At 31.9% G+C, this 22,232-nt stretch overlaps 1 protein-coding gene across 1 annotated transcript in view; it reads left to right on the forward strand.

Annotated features, from left to right (window-relative positions):
• The window catches only part of LOC126880860 (uncharacterized), a 29,033-nt gene continuing 6,801 nt past the window's right edge, over positions 1-22,232 (forward strand). Inside the window, exons 1-2 of the mRNA XM_050644929.1 lie at positions 1-4; positions 21,209-21,456. Coding sequence (XP_050500886.1) covers positions 1-4; positions 21,209-21,456 — 252 coding nt within the window. The remainder of the gene's footprint in view (positions 5-21,208; positions 21,457-22,232) is intronic.

Raw genomic sequence — 22,232 nt, forward strand, 5'->3', positions numbered from 1 at the left:
ATGGGTAATAAATGGATACTTAGTAGAACGCTTAACGGAACTATAGTGGGACGTCGGTCGGCCAGTAGACAGTCCAAAGACGGGGTCGATAGAAGAAGTGAAAACCAAAAAGGGTGATAACCTGGAGAAGAGTAGCTAAGGAAAGGGATGCTTTGAGGTGGATGCTGGAGGACACCAGGCCGGACTTGGGTTGTAGCGCCATTGAATAGAGTAGCCTTATGCTGGAAATTCTTGAAAAATTTGAATATGCACTATTGTCTATTCCAATTAAGCTCTAAGTAACCTATTCATGCAGTTGCTATTTTTCTAATACAAAGTTAATTCATATCGAACTTTTTCCAGGGCCCTCTGTCACCTATTAGAGACCTTGGGCATATTAAGAAAATGGGGCCTATAATAAAGCACTATTTTGTTAGAATAACATAGAATATAGAAAGATATGCAAAGTTTTAGCTTTATTTTTATTCCTTTACAGTAACATTAGATAATATTATTGTTTATTATGAATAGACAATTAAAATCATGTAATACACACAAAGTAAATAGCATCCATGATTAGCCCTTATAAGTAGTATCTATGCTGATTGAAGATGCACCCTTCTAAATTTGAGTTGAGCAAAAGCGACAAACTATTTAATCTCTCTTGAAAGGTTTGTACTTCTTAATTTATTTTTTATTCGTTTTAACCCTCTAACTGGCAAGAGGTCCCTGAGGGCCCCTTCGCTTATTATTTATTTAAGCCACAGGTACAATTAGTGTAGCCGCACACTGTTTTGAATCTTCTTCTCTAGTTCTTCTAGAGACGTTTAAACTGCATTCTAAATTCATTAGGTCGTAGGTCGTAATTACATTTCTGCCTCAGTTGTGTGCAACAGGTTGAGGTGAACGCAGAATAAATATCTCTCATTAAATTTTTTTTTTCGAAGTAAAATTTTGATACTGCAAGTACCTAATGTGAATTTAGTGAAAACATTTTTTAAACGCTTTTCTTTAGTTCAATCGTTTGGTTCAAATCTTTAGACGTTAAGTTGACTGCCTTTTCATCATCATCATCATCATCATTCTCTTTGCCTTATCCCTATTCGGGGTCGGCTTCCCTAATTGCATTTCTCCACACAATTCTATCTTGGGTCATATCAATGTTAATCCCCTTTACCAACATGTCCTGCCTTATCGTCTCCCCCCAGGTCTCCTTTGGTCTTCCTCTCCTACTCCTTCCAGGAATCTGCACTTCAGCTATTCTTCGTATTGGGTGATTAACGTCTCGACGTTGAACATGACCAAACCATTTTAACCTATCCTCTCTCATTTTGGAATCAATTGGTGCCACACCTAGACTTCCCCTAATATACTCATTTCTAATTTTATCCTTCTTTGTCACTCCACTCATCCATCTAAGTATTCTCATTTCCGCCACATGCATTCGTTGTTCCTCTTTCTTTTTTACTGCCCAACATTCAGTTCCGTGCATCATAGCCGGTCTTATGGCTGTTTTATAGAATTTTCCCTTCAGCTTCATTGGAATTTTTCTGTCACACAACACACCACTCGCTTCTTTCCACTTCATCCATCCAGCCCTAATTCTACTGCATGCATCTCCATCTATTTCTCCATTACTCTGTAATACCGATCCTAGGTACTTAAAACTATTGCTTTTCACAATCATTTCACCATTCAAAGATACCATTTTGTTTGTAGTAACTCCATCTTTAAATGAACATTCCAAATACTCTGTTTTTGTCCTACTAAGTTTTAAACCTTTTTCCTCCAGAGCTTGTCTCCACTGTTCCAGTTTTTGTTCTAAGTCTCTTTCACTATTTCCTATTAACACTACATCATCAGCATACATTAGGCACCATGGAATACTACCCTGTAGTTTCGATGTTATCTGGTCCAAAACTAATGAGAATAAATAAGGACTAAGCACCGAGCATTGGTGCAATCCTACTTTCACCTGAAATTTATCAGTCTCTCCCACACCTGTTCTAACACTAGTCGTTACTCCCTCATACATATCTTTCACAATCTTTACAATTCGCCAGGAACTCCTTTCTTATTGAGTGCCCACCACAGAATCTCTCGAGGAACTCTATCATATGCTTTCTCAAGATCAATGAATACCATATGAGCGTTGGTCTCTTTATTCCTGTATTTTTCCATCAGTTGCCTTACAATGAAAATTGCATCTGTTGTTGATCTGCCCTGCATAAAGCCAAATTGATTATCGGATATATCGGTTTCTTCACGTATCCGTCTATCAACTACTCTCTCCCATATTTTCATGGCGTGGCTAAGTAGTTTTATAGCCCTGTAGTTTGTGCATTGTTGTATGTCTCCCTTGTTTTTGTAGACAGGTACTAATGTACTGCTTCTCCATTCGTCTGGCATTTGTCCAACTTCCATAATTCTATTAAATAGACCTGCTAGCCAACTTATTCCTGTCTCTCCCAATGCTCTCCATATTTCCCCAGTAATATTATCTGGTCCGACTGCTTTTCCTTTCTTTATTTTTTGAAGTGTTTGAGCCACTTCCTCGTTTGTTATTCTGGTAACCATTGCTGTTACTGTCTCCGTTAACTGCACAGGCTGTCTGTCAAATTCTTTATTTAATAAACTGTCAAAATACTTTCTCCATCTCTTTTTGACATCCTTTTCGTGAATTAATATTTTATTATTTTCATCTCGGATACATCTAATCTGACTAAAATCTCTTGCTTTCTTTACTCTCTGTTTGGCTATTTTATATATCTTTGCTTCGCCTTCCCTGGTGTCAAGTTGATCGTATAGGTTTGAATACGCTTCTGCTTTAGCTTTTGCTACTGCTACTTTCGCTTCCTTTTTGGCGACCATATAGTTTTGAAGATCTATTTCCGATCTGGTTTCTTGCCACTTTTTATATAATTTTCTCTTCTCTTTTATTTTTCCTTGTACTTCATTTGACCACCACCAAGTCTCTTTATCCTCAAACTTCTTTCCTGACGTTTTCCCGAGTATTTCAATAGCCGTCTCTCTAATAATATTGGCCATTTTTCTCCAAATTGTGTTAGGGCTTCTTTTCATGTTCCAATATATTTCTTCTACTATTCTTTCCCTAAATAGACCTTCCTTCTCATCTTTTAGCATCCACCACTTGATTTTTGTGGTCCTCTCCGATATTTTTGTTTAGTTTCGCTTTTTACTTCGATGTCCAGAACAAGCAGCTTATGTTGTTGGCTTACTGTCTCACTAACTATTACCTTGCAGTCCTTGCATTCACGTATGTCTTCTTTATCAATTACAAATTTCACTGACGTCATTCTATCACTCATTCTTACAAATTCTACTACGTTATCTTTAATTTCACTATCAGCAATTATACCAACTCCATTTCTAGTATTACTACTCCCTACATACCACAATTTATATCCATCACCTAGTTCTTTCGCCCTTTGTCCTTTCCATTTAGTTTCTTGAATACAAGCAATTTGAACTCTTCTTCGTTTGAGCGCATCCACCAACTCCAGACTCTTACCTGTAAGACTACCAAGATTCCAAGACCCTATTTTGATTTTTCTAACCTGCAATGGTGTTCCCCCTAAGATAGTCCTCACCCGGAGATCCGAACGGAGGCTCATTTTACTTCCGGAACATTTTACCTCGGGAGATGCCATCATTTCAGTATAAGTTTTTATTGCGTTTGGAGAAGGTCTTTTCATTATTATTTTTTAGCCTTGGTTTAGAAATAGAACCTTTAGCCACGTAAATGTATAACTTATCACTAAGTCAGGGGAGTAATGTGTAGTGTGTGTGTTGAGTAAGTGTCTTGTTACTTTGCAAAGTCGACGTCATTGTCTTTGCAAAGAGACGCTAATTGTATCCGAACGTCTGCGGTCCTCTGGTGAGTACCGATCCCACAAGGACAGAAACCATATTCATTTATTAATTTATAATAAATGAAAAATTCCTGACATATAAAATAAAATTTTCATTATTATGGCCTGAAAAGATTTTCGGATATTTGATGCCTGAATGCCTTTTCTATCAGCACCATACCCTGCCTTGTACGTTTAGCCAATACACCACCAATGCAACCAAAGTGCAGTATTACCCCACAGCCGCCTGCATTTTTCTGTATAAGCCAGGATCTCTACTGTAAGGACTGCCCTATAAGCCAATGTATTGTTTCCCGTATCCCGCCACTAGGAGGCACGTACTTCATTCGGTTAATTTGACTGCCTTTTCTTTAATGCAAATGAATGAAAATTTTCAGATATATGCATCCGCGGGAACAATACACGAATAGTCAATAAAAAAAAATTGTTCTATGTTTATTAATTCTTTAAATAAAAAAAAAACAATTTTAATGGAAAATGCTTAAATTTTCGGGTTTTTTTTTACAATGAAGAAACTTGAAACTTTTACAGAAGGTAGCTGATTATGTGAACTATACATAATTTCATTTTTTACGTTAATTGTTTACGTTATGCTTCATAAATAAACAGTAAAGTTTCAATTTTTTTGGCGATTCCGACTACTTTTCGTGTTTGTACATCATATGTTTTATACATATATTTTAATAAACATGACGATATATTTTAATGTTTGAAAAGGGTAAAACTAAAAAGTAAAAAATAAAAAAATATGAAAATTTTTTTAAGAAACGCTTTTCTGTAGTTACGAGTGACTAAAATTAGAAATATAATAAAAAATAAACTAAAAAGCAAATAATAATAAAAAAAGAAAAATCTAACATATTCGTTAAAGAAAAGCGTAGAGCGAAAACTATTTATTCGATGAAGAGGCGCGTCTCATCAATTTGACAATTTTTAGTTTTTTGAATAAAAAAAACTCTTTACCAAGACGAAAACTGGTACATTTATTTATATTCCAGAAATGAATCGATTTCCTTAATTGCAAATTTCTAGTACCGGTCATAGGCGTCCGTTTTGGGTAGGTCAACAGTTATTTTATAGCATAACTTTTTTGCCTTTAATTTTAAAACATTTTTGACACTAGATTATTAAATTATGAGGTATTCGAGTATTAAAACTTACTCTTAAAGCTAACTCTTTAAGCTGGTAAAATACATAGTTTTTTTTTGAAAAATTTTTTCCCATTTTTTTTTCAAATTCCAAAAACGAAAAACTTTCAAATCGATTTTTCTAGAAAACGGTGTGTCCTACCGACTTAAAGTAAGCGTACCTGTTAGTACTAGAATACCTCAAAATTTATCTAATAATTCAGTGTCAAAAATGCTTAAAAGTTAAAGATAAATTATGCGATAAACTAACCGTTTTCCTACCCAAAAACGCCTGTGACTGGTACTAGAAATTCGCAATTAATGAAATCGATTCATCACTGGAAAGTAAATATGCATACCAATTTTTGTTAATCTAAATAGAAGAGTTCCGGAGGTATTTAAGAAAAACCAATTACATGACGCCATCTTCAAAGAGCACTAGTCTCCTTAGAAAGCATTTTCGGACTCGGTGAATGTGGTTAAGTTGTCTTAAAATTATCTGAGGAATCTCCTGTCTTAGTTTGTCGGTAGAATTTCTGGACACCCTGTATAACTACATACTAATAGTATCTAAAATATGTTTTTTTTTATATTTCGCGTATATTTTTTTCCGCGGGGCCCTGGGCAAGGGAACGTTGGAGAAGGAGCGCTTGATTTGTTCTACCATGAAGATTAGCAGTGTAGGTACAAGTTGGCCCAAAAAGTTTCTAGATTATTTTAGGATTGTTACTACGATTATTAATCAGGTAAATAATTGGGTTTAGACCATTAAAGATGAAGTAGATAACAATATTTTATAGTAAATTAATTTCATTTTATAATAACAAATTTAGTTCCTGTGCTTTTATGTAACACTTGTCTAAAAATGGAACAACAGGTATGATATAACTAATACAATTAAATAATTACATTAATTTTAAAAATGGATTTTCTTTAATTTATGTTAGAAGTCACGAAGTTACTACCATAAACTAATCAAACTTTTACTTGTTCTTCGTATTTGGTAAAAGGATCATTTCATAAAGGATATATAAAGTTGTATCCCGAAGAAGTTATCTTATAGTGGTACTATTTGTCAGAACGAAATAAAGTATAGTAAAAATTTAACTTTTCAAAATGAATTATTTGTTATTGTTTCTGTGTACTTTGTATAGTAAGTTTATAAATTTTTTAGTATATTATATAATATAATGTTATACTATGTGGTATCACACAATGATATTTGTATTAGGAAACGAGCATTTATTGATGCTCATTATGATGATAGTATGAGGGATACGGCATGAGCAACGTAGCGGCGAATGTAGTATAGAATATAGAATACGAGCATCGTAATGGCAATTAAATGTATACTATTTATTCTACGATCTTTCACAAACAAAAAATATATATTTCGTCGGACAACACACTTTTTTATTATAGGACAATACCCAATTTCAAAACGAACTTATTTATTTTGTAACACAAACAAATTAAGTTATATGTTTAATTTATTTACTTGTTAATGCATTTATATTTTGAAAAATCTACGAGGAACAATTTCCTGTAGCTGGTTGTATAAATACCATTAATCACAAATAAAATTTAATGAAAAAATCTGTAATGAAAGGTCTATTTATTTAAAAAACTCTTTTAGGGATAAAAATGGACAAAAATCAATTTTTATCCGTCTATTTGATTTTTTAGCAATGTCATTTTAACATATTTTGTTAATATTTAAAGAGTTTTACCTTTGTATTTTTGGTGCCTCAGCATGTGATGCCTGTAAGAGTACTAATCATGCTCTACTTGGACGAACAAAAACATTATGTGATAGACCCTTTAATGGTTTTTCAAATAAATATACCGGTTATAATAGTTATTTTCCTAACTAGTGCGGAAAGTGATACTTTCACGCACGAGACTGCCGTTGACCCGAACGACGTGATAGCGGAGTTCGGGCAAGCAGTCGAGAGCGGGGAACATACTTTCCGCCTGAGTTAGGAACAATATTCTTTCTAGGGCCGTACGTTTGGAAAATAGCCACAAATAATAGAGTTATATCAATTTTTATTTAGAAGTGAAAATACACAAATTAATTGTTTGACAAGGTTGTCAAAACCAAACTTTCAATATAATGGGTTACCACCAGTGGCGTAGCTAAAGATTGGTGGGCCCCCGTATTATAAACATTTACTAAAATATGTATAAATGATAATATTTTGCCTTTATTTAATAAGTCTTCATCGGTTCGTGTTACAAGATTTTTTGGGAATAGACATGAAAACCTATTATACCTTCATATGTCTCTTAATCCGACAAACCTAAACCTATTAGTAAGTTGTTGCAACAGTATATCTAAAGGGCCTAGCCGGGTAAGATGATGAAAAGTGCCCCCAACTCGATTCGAATTCCATATAGGTCACCGTTTAGCATATATAGTGAAACTTACTTTTTAAAATTTTTAGCCCCCTAGGTGGTCATGTGACCCACCTAGAGCCTAATTAGGGTTTTATGTTTTTATTTTTTATCTCAGCCGCATCGAAAACTAGCGAAAAACTTTAAATAAAAAAGTTGCGAGCTTTAAAAAGTTCTGTCCGAAAAAAATTTTATTTTTATTTTTGGCGGGAAATTTAAATTTTAGAACGATTTTAAAATTTTAAATTAGTATAAAAAAATAACTAAGACATTCGTTTTCACGAAAAAAATATATAACGTGTATTTTTACGTAATGTTTCACCCTGAATTTTTTCAAATTTTTAAAATTGGTGAAACGCACCTTTAAAAATAAAAAACCGCATTTTTTCGTTTTTTTTTTCGTTTTTTGATACAATTTTATACATATTTTTCAAAAAGGTAACATCGTCACTAGAATACGTAAAAAACTCAAAAATTAATTGGGGTTTGCTTAATAAAAAATGTTTGTAACGCCATCCATTTTCAAGATACAGGACGTTGAAGAAAACAAAATTTTACACATTTTTTACGATTTTGCCGAAACTACTAGCAACATTGTAATAAAATTTGGCGAGTTTTAAGAGGTATTTGTTTTGCATTTTTTGACATAAAATTAAGGATTTGATATTCATCATTGGCGCGCATAGGGGTAATGGCCTGAACTTTTCAAAGAAAAAAAGATAGTACGCCACTGACATATTTAAAATTACCAATTATTTTTGAATTCCTCGTTCAATTTGCGATAAAAAAACTATCTTCTCATTTTTTCATACGACGCGCCGTTTTGCTGCAAAAAATAAAATATCTTAACGCTTCCAAAGTATTCGAAGTAGTTTTTATAATGTATGTATGTACGAGTTTATGTATGTATATGTAGAAACTACTAGAAGTTCGAATACTTTGTAAGGATTAAGATGTTTTATTTTTTGAATAAAAATGGCGCGTCGTATGAAAAAATAGGAAGATAGATTTTTTGTCACAAATTGAACGAGAAATTCAGAAACGATTGTTAATTTGAAATAAGTCAGTGGCGTACTATCTTTATTCTTTAAAAACTTCAGATCATTACCCCTATGTGCGCCAATGATAAATATAAAATTCTTAATTGTATGTCAAAAAATGCACAACAACTACCTCTTAAATCTCGCCAAATTTTATTACAATGTTGCCAGTAGTTTCGGCAAAATCGTAAAAAATGTGTAAAATTTTGTTTTCTTCAACGCCCTGTATCTTGAGAATGGAGGGCACTACGAAAAATTTTTATTAAGCAAACCCCAATTATTTTTCAGTTTGTTACCTATTCTAGTGACGGTGTTACCTTTTTTTGAAAAATATGTATAAAATTTTATCAAAAAACGAAAAAAAAAAAACGAATAAATGCGGTTTTTTATTTTTAAAGGTACGTTTCACCAATTTTAAAAATTTGAAAAAATTCAGGATGAAATATTATGCAAAAATACACGTTATGTATTTTTTTGGTAAAAACGGATGTCTTAGTTATTTTTTTATACTCATTTAAAATTTTAAAATCGGTCTAAAATTTAAATTTCACGCCAAAATTAAAAAAAAAAAAATTTTTCGCACAGAACTTTTTAAAGCTTACAACTTTTTTATTCAAAGTTTTTCGCTATTTCTCTATAAAAAATAAAAACATAAAAACCCTAATTAGGCTCTAGGTAGGTCACATGACCACCTAGGGGGCTAAAAATTTCAGAAAGTAAGTTTCACTATATATGCTAAACGGTGACCTATATGGAATTTGAATCGAGTTGGGGGCACTTTTCATCATCTTACCCGGCTAGGCCCTTTATATTGAAAATATTAACTTCAAAACTTTTTTTGACTACAAGCTATTTTTTCGTCGCAGCTGAGCTCATCGTAATTTTTTTTATACGTTTTTTCCGTTTATTTTTAAATTCCGGTTTAATCTCCACTATTCTGCTATTCGTGCTGCCACTCAGATAACGAATTTCTCATTTCTCGAAGATTATCATGAGTTTTTTCAAAAAGTTGAAAAACCGTAAACTCTGCCGTTTCAGATTGCAGAAATTTTGATGTTAGTTGAGTACTTAGTACTTAGATAAAGTTACTAAGTGTTTTAGATTGAATAGTAATGTTAACGGCAAATTCAAAATTATTCATATGCTCTAATAATGAATTAGCTTCTAATTTTTCATAGATTTTTGATAGCAATGAAATTTTCGTTAAAGATTTTATTACTTGTCGGAAAGCTCGACGCAAAGCCATAACAGCATCATGACTGGATGGCCATCGGGTTTCACATAATATTTTTAAGGTTGGCAAACGCGATGAATTCAAAGTGATAATAGTACATAATATATGTAGTACATTCCATCTTTTAATAATTGCACTAAAAAAAAACATATAATCTCTTAATTATGTCGTAAAAAAACCAACTCTTGCACCAGCAATGGCATCATTCAACACTAGAATCAGATTATGGGATGTACATGAAGATAGGAAACTGTTTTTTCAATGTCAGTTATGCATCTTTGTACGCCTGAATGTACACCAAACGCTTGCCCCATCATACCCCTTTCCTCTGCAGTTGTGTACGGAAAGGTGCTTTGATTGAATAAATTTTAAAATTTCATTTACTGGAAATTCTGCACTTTGGTCTATAAGCAAATAAATCCCAAAAAACTTTCAACAAGTTCTGCTTTGGAAGGTGAATTATTTTCATCGCAAGTTATTTTTACACACCGGAAAATAAAAATAAGCTGATCGTGTTTTGAAATATCTTGAGTGGTATCAAGAATTATTTAATAAAAACAAATTATTTTAATTAAATTAATAAATTTGTTTTCAGTTTCTTGAGCCAGCAAATTAATAACTTACGTTTTGTATTTGGTGGCTCAAGTAATTTGTTTAAGTTATTATTTTTATCGATTAATTTAGCTAAAACAGGATCATATTTAGCTAGTAAAAGATCCACCGACAAAAAATTACCTTTTTGGGATTCACTTTCATCTAAACTACCAACATGCCCACGAAACGCTAAATTGTACCTTGCACCCGGAAAGAGTAAGAGTTACGTCAATTACCCGCTTCATTACTTTCTTCCAAGTTTCCTATTTTGATGCTTATTAGGAAAATATGTTTTGATCCCCAATTTAGAGAAAGTAGAAGTATTAAGCTTGAAGGCTTTAAGGGGCCTCTCCTAACGTCGGGCCCCCCCGCCATGCGGGCCCTGCGGGCCTGTCAGCTACACCACTGGTTACCACGACGACGATATTGGTTTCCATGACGACGATTCAAAACCATTGTAATTGTCTACTGATCTGACTTTTAAATATTATGTCAAAATAATTTTATTTCATCGAATTATCAGTAGTAATTGCACAAGAGCTCAAAAATTCTATATTAATTTTAGAGATCGAGTGCAATTTGTTGCGATTATTTCATGAATAAAACTGTTCAAATCCAAAATTTTATTGTAATTTACTTATGTAAGTACAAAATTAGTTCAATTAAATAAACAGTTGTTATAAATATTTCACTGGTGAAAGTCATCACTTTTATAATTTTTAAAACATTAATTGTCATTAATTTCACTGAATGTATTTTTTCGTAGCAACGAAGGGCATCTGACGACGGGACATTATCAAAAATTATCAATTTAATTTAGATTTCTGTAGCTTTCTATTGGTCAGAATCTCCTATGAATGAAATAATCAGTAGTAATTGCACAAGAGCTCTAAAATTATTGAATTTTTTCCAAGTGACACTTTCACGACCCGAAGGGTAGTGAAATTATGTCAAAGTGGCACGAGGGAAACAATTCGATAATAATTTTAGAGATCGAGTGCAATTTGCTACGATTATTTCATGAATAAAACTGTTCAAAACCAAAATTTTATTGTAATTTATTTATGTAAGTACAAATTACTACAGTTAAACACACAGTTGTTATAAATATTTGACGGTTGAAAGTCATCACTTTTACAACTTTTAAAACAGTAATTGTCATTAATATCACTGAATTTATTTTTTCGTAGCAACGAAGGGAATCTGACGTAATATACTTGACGACGGGATATTATCAAAAATTATCAGTAGTAATTGCACAAGAGCTCTAAAATTCTCTATTAATTTTAGAGATCGAGTGCAATTTGTTGCTATTATTTCATGAATAAAACTGTTCAAAACCAAAATTTTATTGTAATTTATTTATGTAAGTACAAATTAGTACAATTAAACACACAGTTGTTATAAAAATTTGGCGGTTGAAAGTCATCACTTTTATAATTTTTAAAACATTAATTGTCATTACCGCCACTGAATGTATTTTTTCTCTGACGTAATATACTTGACGACGGGAAGTTATCAAAAATTATCAGTCTAATTTAGATTTCTGTAGATTTTTAATGGTCAGAATCTCCTATGAATGAAATAATCGGGTATAATATCACAAGAGAGTGAGAATAAATTGAAAATAATGCGACAGTTTTTCGAAAATTTGTTATCTGGCAATAGACACGAGAGCCCGCAGGGCTCGAAAATGAAGCATTTTTTTCTTATTTAATCTTACTGTCGGATATTCGTAAGATTATTTTTTAATACGTATATTATGGATATTTTCTTAAATGTGACAGTTGTCAAAACTAGGAATCTGGTTGCCAGTAAACAGAAACAATCTACTTAATAAAATTATATCGGTAATTTTCTAGATAATTTCTAGATAATTCTCAGTATAATTTTAACCTGATTGGACAGAATTAAGTGATCTAATATTTATTATACGATTGGAAGTTAAAATCGTCAAAAAATAATCGGGTATAATATCACAAAAGAGTGAGAATAAATTGACAATAATGCGACAGTTTTTCGAAAATTTGTTGTCTGGCAATAGACACGAGAGCCCGCAGGGCTCGAGTGGCTATTGCCCAATGACAACAAATTTGAATAAAAATGAAGCATTATTTTCTTATTAAACGCTTTTATTTAGTTCAATAGTTTGCGTCAAATCTTCAGACGTTAATTTGACTGCCTTTTCTTCAATGCAAATGAATGAAAATTTGCAGAGATATGCATTCACGGGAACAATACACGAATAGTCAATAAATTTTTTTTTCTAGTTTATTAATTGTTTAAATAAAAAATACGATTTTAATGTAAAACGCTCAAATTCTCTTGTTTTTTACAATGTAAAAACTTGAAACTTTTACGGATTGTATAGCTAATTATATGAACAATACATAATTTCACTTTTTACGTTAATTGTTACGTTATGCTTCATTAATAAACAATAAATTTTCAAATTTTTTGCCGATTCCGACTACTTTTCATGTTAGTACATCATATGTTTTATACATATTTTAATAAACATGACGATATATTTTAATGTTTGGAAAGTGTAAGACTAAAAAATAAAAAAAAATATGAAAAAAAAAATTTTAAGAAACGCTTTTCTTTAGTTACGAGTGACTAAAATTAAAAATATTATAGAAAAATCAACTAAAAAGCTAAAAATAAAAAAAAAATTGAAAAAATCTAACAAATTCGTTAAAGAAAAGCGTGGGGCGAAAACTGTTTATTCGATGAACACGCGCCACGCTTTTCTTTGACGGATGTGTTAGATTTTTTCAATTTTTTTTTTATTTTTTGCTTTTTAGTTGATTTTTATATAATATTTTTAATTTTAGTCACTCGTAACTTAAAAATTTTTTTTCATATTTTTTTATTTATTCTTACTGTCGTGTGATATTCGTAAGGTTATTTTTTGACAGTTGTTAAAACCAGGAAACTGGTTGCCATTAAACAGAAACAATCTACTTAAAAAAATTCTATCGGTAATTTTCTACAGTAGATAATTCTCAGTATAATTTTAATCTGATTGGACAGAATTAAACACGTGACTAAATATCTTACTATACGATTGGAAGTTAAAATCATTAAAAAATAATCAGTTTAATTTCTATTTCTGTAGCTTTCTATTGCAGAATCTCCTATGAATGAAATAATCGCGCTAATTTCATTAAAACATGAACACAATAAGATAAATTTGAAATAAATTAGTAAATAATATATAAATATTAGTTTATTGCATGTATTATATTATATTATAATGCTTTATTACATGGTATTTTACTTTCCCGCACGCCGTGCGGGAAAGTGCAACTTTCGGAAACGAAATGCGTGCGTGAAAGTGGTTCTTTTAGCACGGCCGTAGAAAAAAGGATTTTTTCACTAAAATTTATTTTTATTTTGAATATTACAATTTTAAAATGAATTTAAAATTTGGTTACCTATGTTGATTTTGTTTTGAGCGGATTTCTCAATATATAGGTCTTGGGCCCACACTTAAAAAATATTTATTACCTCCCTCGCGAAACTTTTTTTTTATTCAGTTATTCAAGTCGACTCAGGCAACTTTTCTATTTCGGTAAAGTTTCGGGATGGAGGCGTTTTGTAAATATAGAGATTTCTAAACTTTGATGCGTCCGACAACTGGAGTACCCTAAAAAATTGTTGGAGAATATTACCAGTAATTTTAAATATTATTATCAAACAAACCTGTAAAAATAAACTGTGAGGTTATAAATTTGATGATTAGGGAGAAATATCTAACATTTCAGTAAGCATTGATAAAGAGATATCTGTGTTAGTTGGAATACGTTTTAGAATTTGCCGTAATGGTTAAAATTTTGCTATCTTAAGATACAACATTCAAAACTATTTCATAGAGATAAGTACAATATCTAATATAAATAGTTAACATCTATATTCGAGAATAGTTCATTTGCTTATACAAAATGAACTTTATCTTGAAAATTCCTATTAGAAAAAAACTCAAATATTATCATCAATGGCGCTACAACTCTTCGCGAGTCTTTGCTGCGTTTACTATTGCCTTCCATGTTTGTCGGTCCTGTGCCACTAATTCCCATTGTCGCACTCCCATTTTCTCTAGATCTTCTTTGACTGCATCTTTCCGCCTTTTAGATATTTAAATTCTTTAACCACTTCGAAGTTGTGATTGTTTATAGTAATGTTTTGCCTTATTCGCCGTCGTTCTTGTTTTGAGACGACCATGTATTTTGTTTTGTCTTCATTTATTTTTAGACCGATGTTTAATGCAGCTTCTTCAAAGCTCGAGAAAATATCCTTAATTTCTAATGTTGATTGTGCTACTGCGTCTACGTCATCGGTAAAGGCGAGTATAATTTTTGCTCCCCGAGCAATTATGTCTGGTTTGATTTTTAGATACATTTTTCGCATGACATATTCCAAGGCCAGGTTAAACAACAATGTGGACAGCAGATCTCCCTGTCTCAGTCCAGAATTTACGCAGAAAGCATTTGACATTTTCCCCCCTATTCTAACTTGTGCAAAGGAGTTACTTACACACATTTGTGTTACCGCAGCTAGTTTCTTGGGTACGCCGAGCTCGACCATTACCTTTCATAATGTTGTACGATTAATTGAATCATAAGCCTGTTTGAAGTCTATAAAGTCTATAAAAAAACTGCAAACATATAATTTGTTTAAAAAAACCACACCCATGACAGTCACATTTTCTCTTTAGTAAGCTAATTGTAAACCATGAGAAAAAATCTAGAACATAATTCAGTATACATTACATACGGGTGGTGTCACTGGTCATAGGAAACTCAATGCCAAATTCTAAATTCATGCTTCTGTATTTATTTTACATCAAAAGCCATGAAACATTATTTGCAGAGACCTGAAATATCTACTAATATAAAAACGAATGTTCTTCTTCTTCTTTGAGTGCCTCTCCTATCGGAGATTGGATATCATTAGGGCGATTCTAATTTTATTTACTGCTGTTTTGAACAATTCGTTAGTGGTACAGCCAAACCACTCTCTCAAATTTCTCATCCAGGACATTCTTCTACGGCCTGGATTTCTTCGTCCTTGGATTTTTCCTTGCATTATATTTTGTAGGAATGTGTACTTTTGTCCTCTCATCAGGTGGCCTAAGTATTCAAGTTTTCTCTTTTTTATACTCCGTAGAACTTCTGGCTCGTTATTTATTCTGCGTATTACTTCTTCATTTGTAATTTTATCCACCAAACTTATTCGTAGTATACGGCGGTAGCACCACATCTCAAAGCTTTCAAGATTTTTAATATTCCTCTGTTTAAGAGTCCATGACTCCACACCGTAGAGCAAAGTACTGAATACATAGCATTTTAACATTCTAGTTCGTAGATGAATACTAATATCACGATTACAAAATAATTTTTTCATTTTTATAAAAGTAGACCTGGCAATTTCAATACGTCTTTTTATCTCGTGATTTTGGTCACCTGTTTCATTCATAACGAATGTTAGATTGGTCCTACCAATTAAACACATTAAACACAATTAAAACAAATGCCTTATTAGTCCAAGCCTGAGAGATTTAACCTCTAAAAATCATATCAATAAGCTGAATTTTGTTGAGAATATCAATTTTGAAACCCCCAAAAAGATGCAAAAAAATTGCCATTCGTACCCTCCGGGCTTCCCCCTAAAAACCCCCATAATAATCGTAGAAAGTGGCAAAAATCGCGCAATTTTTATTTATTTAACAACTGTGCAAAACTGACTTCATTTGCAACAAAATGCAAAAATTGGATTCGAAAGCTCTCCTCTTCAGCTTTGAAATGCATTTTGAGATTTGTCGATAGGACAATCTAATCAAATGATATTGAATTTTTACCCTCGATAGTTAGCTCAAAGAGTCAGTAACTAAGTGTCCCTACACGGTGCTCTGAGTACTCCGAGGAGGGTTAGGTTAAATCCCAAATATGCATGTAATCAAATCTGAATCATCTTTATTTTCATTTTTTTCAGACCTCTACAGTTTCTCATGACTTTTCATCTAAAATAATCTAGGGAAGCAGAAATTCAACAACTTAGACTTTTCCATTGAGTTGTCTAAGGCCTATTTGACGATTCACCACCCGGTATAGTTTATCATTGATAAACTATACCGGGTGGTAAATATTCAGTAATATTACCCGGTTGCGCGCCAATAGTGAATATAATATTTTTAATTGTATGTCAAAAAACGTACAATAACTACCACTTAAAACCTACCAAATTTCATTTGCCTATCTCAACCGGTTTTAGAGTAATAAATAAATCGTCAGTTTGTAAGAAAAATTTCAACACCCCGTATCTCGGAAACATTTGCTGACATACGTTTATAAAGCAAACTGTCATGATTGTTCACACAGAATTACCGTTAAAGTTTGTCATACTTATTTAAAAACATCTTGTACCGATGAAAAATATGGCTAGTTGTTGAAGTACCTAACTTTTTAATTATCCAACACAAGTGAATGATTAAAAAACAGAATATTAGGAAAACCTGAGGCTATAGTTGGGTTTTAATTTTAGTACATGTTTTGTAAATGCTAGAATATTCCACAAGATGTTTCTAACTTTAAGAAAAAACCCAGTTTTATTGGTACACCCGGTATAAAATGACAATTTGCCTGTTTAGCAACAGCGATATTGTTAAAGACTAGGGCCAGTATTTCCAACCTCACTTAAGCCAAAGCTTACTTTAAGCCTTTGCTTAAGCTTAGATGCCTGTATTTCCACTTCAATTTGAGGCTTAAGCCTAGGCTTAAACCAAATAATTTTAAGCTCACGCGGGAGTTGGTTTAAGCCTTTGCTTAAAATTTGTTTTCTGTATTTTGAGGTTATTTCTATAGATTATTAATTATAAAGTTATTTTGAAAACCAACTTTTGAGTAGTACCGGTATTATTAGATTATTAAATAATAATCTATTAATTTATTAATCGTAATAACGATTACTAAAATTCTCAACTACTTTTGGAAGGTGTAGGCACAAGAAAATCGTTTATTTCTACAATGCTTGGTAGGTATATTTATTTTACAAAAATAAACTTACATTCCAATTTGACATTTTAAGGAATATATCCAATAAACAAAATTACAAAGACGGATCTATTACTTATGCAAAATAACAATAAAAATATAACCAGAGAAAATATAGACAATAAACTAGCAACACATGTACATACCATGTACACAAAATTAAGTGAAGTAAATGACATGGATACAGATGAGAAGATAAAATTAAATGTCAACAGTATTGGTTTTTACCTCAGAACAGTTAGTTCTGGCATTTTGACGTATTCAGAGGTACCAAACCAATTAACTTTACAGTTGAGCATCAGTTTAGGTAAGGGAATGATGGAAATACCGCACCCAGCTTAAGCTTCTCCTTAACTTTTGACACAGGCTTAGCTAAGCGAAAGCTTAAGTAGCTATTGAAATACCGGCCCTAATAATAGTTTAGAGAAATAAGGAAAAAAATATCCTGTTGGTGACACAACCCCCTCCAGGCCGAAACCAAATTTTTTGAGTAGTATGGACATCTATATTAATAACCTATAATGTTTCCTGCAGCCGATTTTGATGATATACATAGTTATAAACAAATGAAAATCAAAAAACGGTAAATTTTTGCTTTTTTCGTCTATAACCAAAAAGTTAAATATTTTAAACAAATTTGAGAGTGAGAAACTCATAAATCGTATAAAAAACTTTAATATGACGTTCGCTGAATATGTGTATCCTTATTGGTTGCTTAGAAAATTGCAAAATAAATCATAAATTTTGAGTCTTTATAAATATTCATAACTTATGTAAAGATTAACTTCGAACGTTCTTATTACACGGAATACTGAGACTTCTGGTGCTTAAATCATACCCTAAATTTCAAAGCAATTGGTCAAATAGATTAAAAGGTATTTAATTTGTTTTTCCCAATTTAATTTTTTTTGCAACGCTATAAGTCAGAAAATGATGAAGTTACACTAATACTTTGGATAGTTTATGACAGAAGAAGATTTATAATATAAATTTATTTTAAAATAATGCCAAAAAATAATTCTAAATACTGCAAAATTATTTTGCAAAAACATGTGAATTAAAAAAAGGGGGGCTAACTTCGTCCCTAAATTTCTAAATGTGTATAAAATTTCAGTCTTTCCAAAAATGAAAAAATAATTTTTCTATGGGTAACGGTTAAAAAGTTATTCTAATTGTTTATAAGTAAGCTAAAAATAGACGTGTTTTTGCAAAATAATTTTACACTGTTTAAAATTACTTTCTGTAATTTTTTTAATTAAGTCAATAGTATAAATGTTCTTCTTCCAGAAACTGTAAAAAGTCTTACTGTAACCTCATAATTTTCTGACATATATAGTGTTGCAAAAAAAATGAATTTGGGAAAAACAGATTAAATAACTTTTAAACTATTTGACCAATTGCTTTGAAATTTAAAATATAATTTACGCACCAGAAGTCTCAGAAATTCGTGTAACAAGAAGGTTCTAAGTTAATTTTTACATAAGTTATGAATATTAAAAAAACATCAAAATTTATGATTTATTTTGCAATTTTCTAAGCAACCAATAAGGATAAACATATTCAGCGAACGCCATATTGAAATTTTTTAGACGATTTATGAGTTTCTTACTCTCAAATTTGTTTAAAATGCTTAACTTTTTGGTTATAGCCGAAAAAAAAAACGAAAATTTACCGTTTTTTGATCTTCATTTGTATATCATCAAAATCGGTTGCAGGAACATATGGGTTATTATTATAGATATCCATACTACTCAAAAAATTTAGTTTCGGCCTGGAGGGGGATGTGTCACGAGAAAAATCATTTCTCTGGACTATAAGGCTATACCATATTAAAAAAATCACTTAAATCGGACAACAGGTTTAGAAAATTCGAGACATAAAAAATGACCCATTTTTAAGGTGGTGCGTTAATTTTTTGGATGTGTGTATTCGCTCTGTGCATGACTGACGCGACACTTGACATTTTTGACGAGCACAACTTGAAGTTAAGCATAATATGATAAATAAATATTGTGAAGTTGCAAATTATTAATAATTAGATTTTTAACAATATTTTTCCAATTTATACAGAGTGTCCCGAAAAAATTAGTAATAAATTATATCACAGAATCTGGGGTCAAAAATAGGTTGATTGAATCTCACTTACCTATGTACAATAGTGCACACAAAAAAAGTTACAGCCCTTTGACGTTACAAAATGAAAATCAATTCTTTTTCATATATCGAAAACTCTTATCGAGATTTTTCATTGAAAATGGACATGTGGCATTCTTATGACATCAGCATCTTAAATAAAAATTAAAGTAAAATTTGTGTACCCCATAAAAATTTTATGGGGGTTTTGTTCCCTTAGACCCACCCAAACTTTTGTGTACGTTCCAATTTAATTATTATTGTGGCACCATTAGTTAAACACACTGTTTTTAAAACATGTTTGTCTCTTAAGACTTTTTCGATAAGCCAGTGTTTATCGAGATATTTTGAATATTTGTCGAATCCACCACATATTTGTATATAAGAACGATTATAGAAACCTGTTAATAATATGAAAATGTATTTATAATTTACATTTCTAGGTATATTTTGTAACAGAAGCCACATCTCGATAAAAGGTGACTTATCAAAAAAAGACTAAGAGGCAACAGTTTTAAAAACACTGTGTTTAACTAATGGTACCACAATAATTTTTTAATTGGAACCTACACAAACGTACACAAAAGTTTAGGGGGGGTTAAGGGATCAAAACCCCCATAAAATTTTTATGGGGTGGACAAATCTCACTATAATTTTGTTTTAAGATGATCCTGCCATAAGAATGATACATGTCCATTTTCAATAAAAAATATTTAATAGTTTTCGATATATTGAAAAAATTGATTTTCATTTTGTAACTATAACTTTTTTTTATGAGCACATTAATTTGTACTAAGGTAAGTTAGGTTCAATCGAACTATTTTTGACTCCAGAATGTGTGGTATAATTTATGACCAATCTTTTCGGGACACCCTGTATATAAAATGGATGTAGTATTGAGAATTGGGTTTCTAAAAATCCATCACAATTTATCTTTTCAACTCAAAACAGATCGAAAAGGGAAAAGTCTATCCTCGTTTTTAAACTAGGAGTAATTCAAATTTACCGCGCTGTTATGATTGTTTGTAATTTATCCAACCGCAGGAATGTTTACTCCACGGTTCTTGTGCACTACACGAAATTATGAAATTTTGACACTATTTACATTTATGAAATTTTTGACACTATTGACATTTACTAGTCATAGGTTAATTAAGTTATATCTGCGATTTTTTGTACTTTCTGAGTTATTCCTTTAACTTTTAGATTTTTAGTCTTCATTTAAGAAAACTGTTGTTTTTAGAACTCTTTAGCGACGTATTATTGTTATTAGTCTTATAAGTTATTCGACACTGATTACTGGATTACCGTCGAAAGCCGACCTGGTCAACCAAAAAAGAAGATAAATCTGGTGATTTTTATGACATTATTGGGCGTAAATCTGTCTTTTGCGTTTACTTCTCCTAGTTTAAATATTTTCTCTAATTGATATGTAATTATGGAGATTTATAAATAGTATACTTACTATTTTGACTGTTAGTAGAATAATTAGGTAAATACGCAACATTTATGTAACATTTTTGATAAAATTTGTTATACAAACGATGAGACTGACATTACAAAGGATCGCCAAAATTGACATATTTCGCCGTTAGTCACGGTGGCATCGTTTCATGTATCACTACCATGGTCACGCAAGAAGCGAATAATGATCATTTATCTCCACCATATTCGAACTGACTTCTGAGCATTCTGGGATATTAAATTTTAGACCATATTACACTATTTTTAATAATCGTGTCACAATTTGTTACAGCTCCAGCTTATTCAACTTTATTTACACCAGAACTTGTCCAGTTTGAACCCGTCTCACTGAGCAACCACGGATTTTCAGGACTAGGACATTATCATGACGGCAATTCGCTTTTTCAAAAAAGTGCCCAACTTGCCCATATAGCACGATCTTCGGCAGTTAGTGCTAAAAACGCAGTTCATAATCAACATTCCGCTGGAAGTAATGCAGAATTTGGAGTAAAAAGTACTTTAGCTAATGTTGCTGTTGAGGTAATTATTTGTCTACAATTTTAAATTTACACTGCTTATAATATGGTTAATATATCTACGCTTGTTAAATTAAAACGCATTTTTGGTCAGGTTATCCTTAAAAGCAATAGTAGTCACTCAATCAATATTCTGCAATGTTAGTTATGTTTGTAAACGTCACATTGATCAGTTCTTATTATTTGTATTTGACTATGACACAGTATATAGAGGTTCCACAGTAAAATCACTCCTCTGTCGGCGCTTTGATCTCAAGAAGTAATACCGGCAGTACGCAATTGGTAATTCACCAGTGGTGCATGCGGGTTTTCCCTGTTAGTCTAAGAGCTAGTGAACCCTCCGACTAAAGGTCATTCTGTAAGGCTAGAAATTTTTCTAGTGATAATTTATAGCACACCAAGGCTAAAAACCACGTGCACCGCTGATGCCTGCCAGGTCATGGTTTTTAGCCTTGGTGTGCTATGAATTATTACTAGAAAAATTTCTAGCCTTACAGGAGGACCGTTAGTCGGAGGGTTCACTAGCTCTTAGACTATGTTAAAATCCGTACGTTTCTATGCTACTAGTAATGCGAGAGTGGGGCAAAAGCGACTGCCAACATTGCGCGGTCGCCATGCGCGACTACAGACTTTACTTCCAATTTTTCGGAGAGTGGTTCTACTGTCCCTCTTTATACTGTGACTATGATTTTAAGTATCCGTTGTAAGATGATAATTCGGATAGAATTCCCCAGATTAAGAGACTGCGCTGACATCAAGCACAAAATAATAATCTGGGGA

Source organism: Diabrotica virgifera, chromosome 2, assembly GCF_917563875.1.
Source record: "Diabrotica virgifera virgifera chromosome 2, PGI_DIABVI_V3a".
Lineage (NCBI taxonomy): Eukaryota > Metazoa > Arthropoda > Insecta > Coleoptera > Chrysomelidae > Diabrotica > Diabrotica virgifera.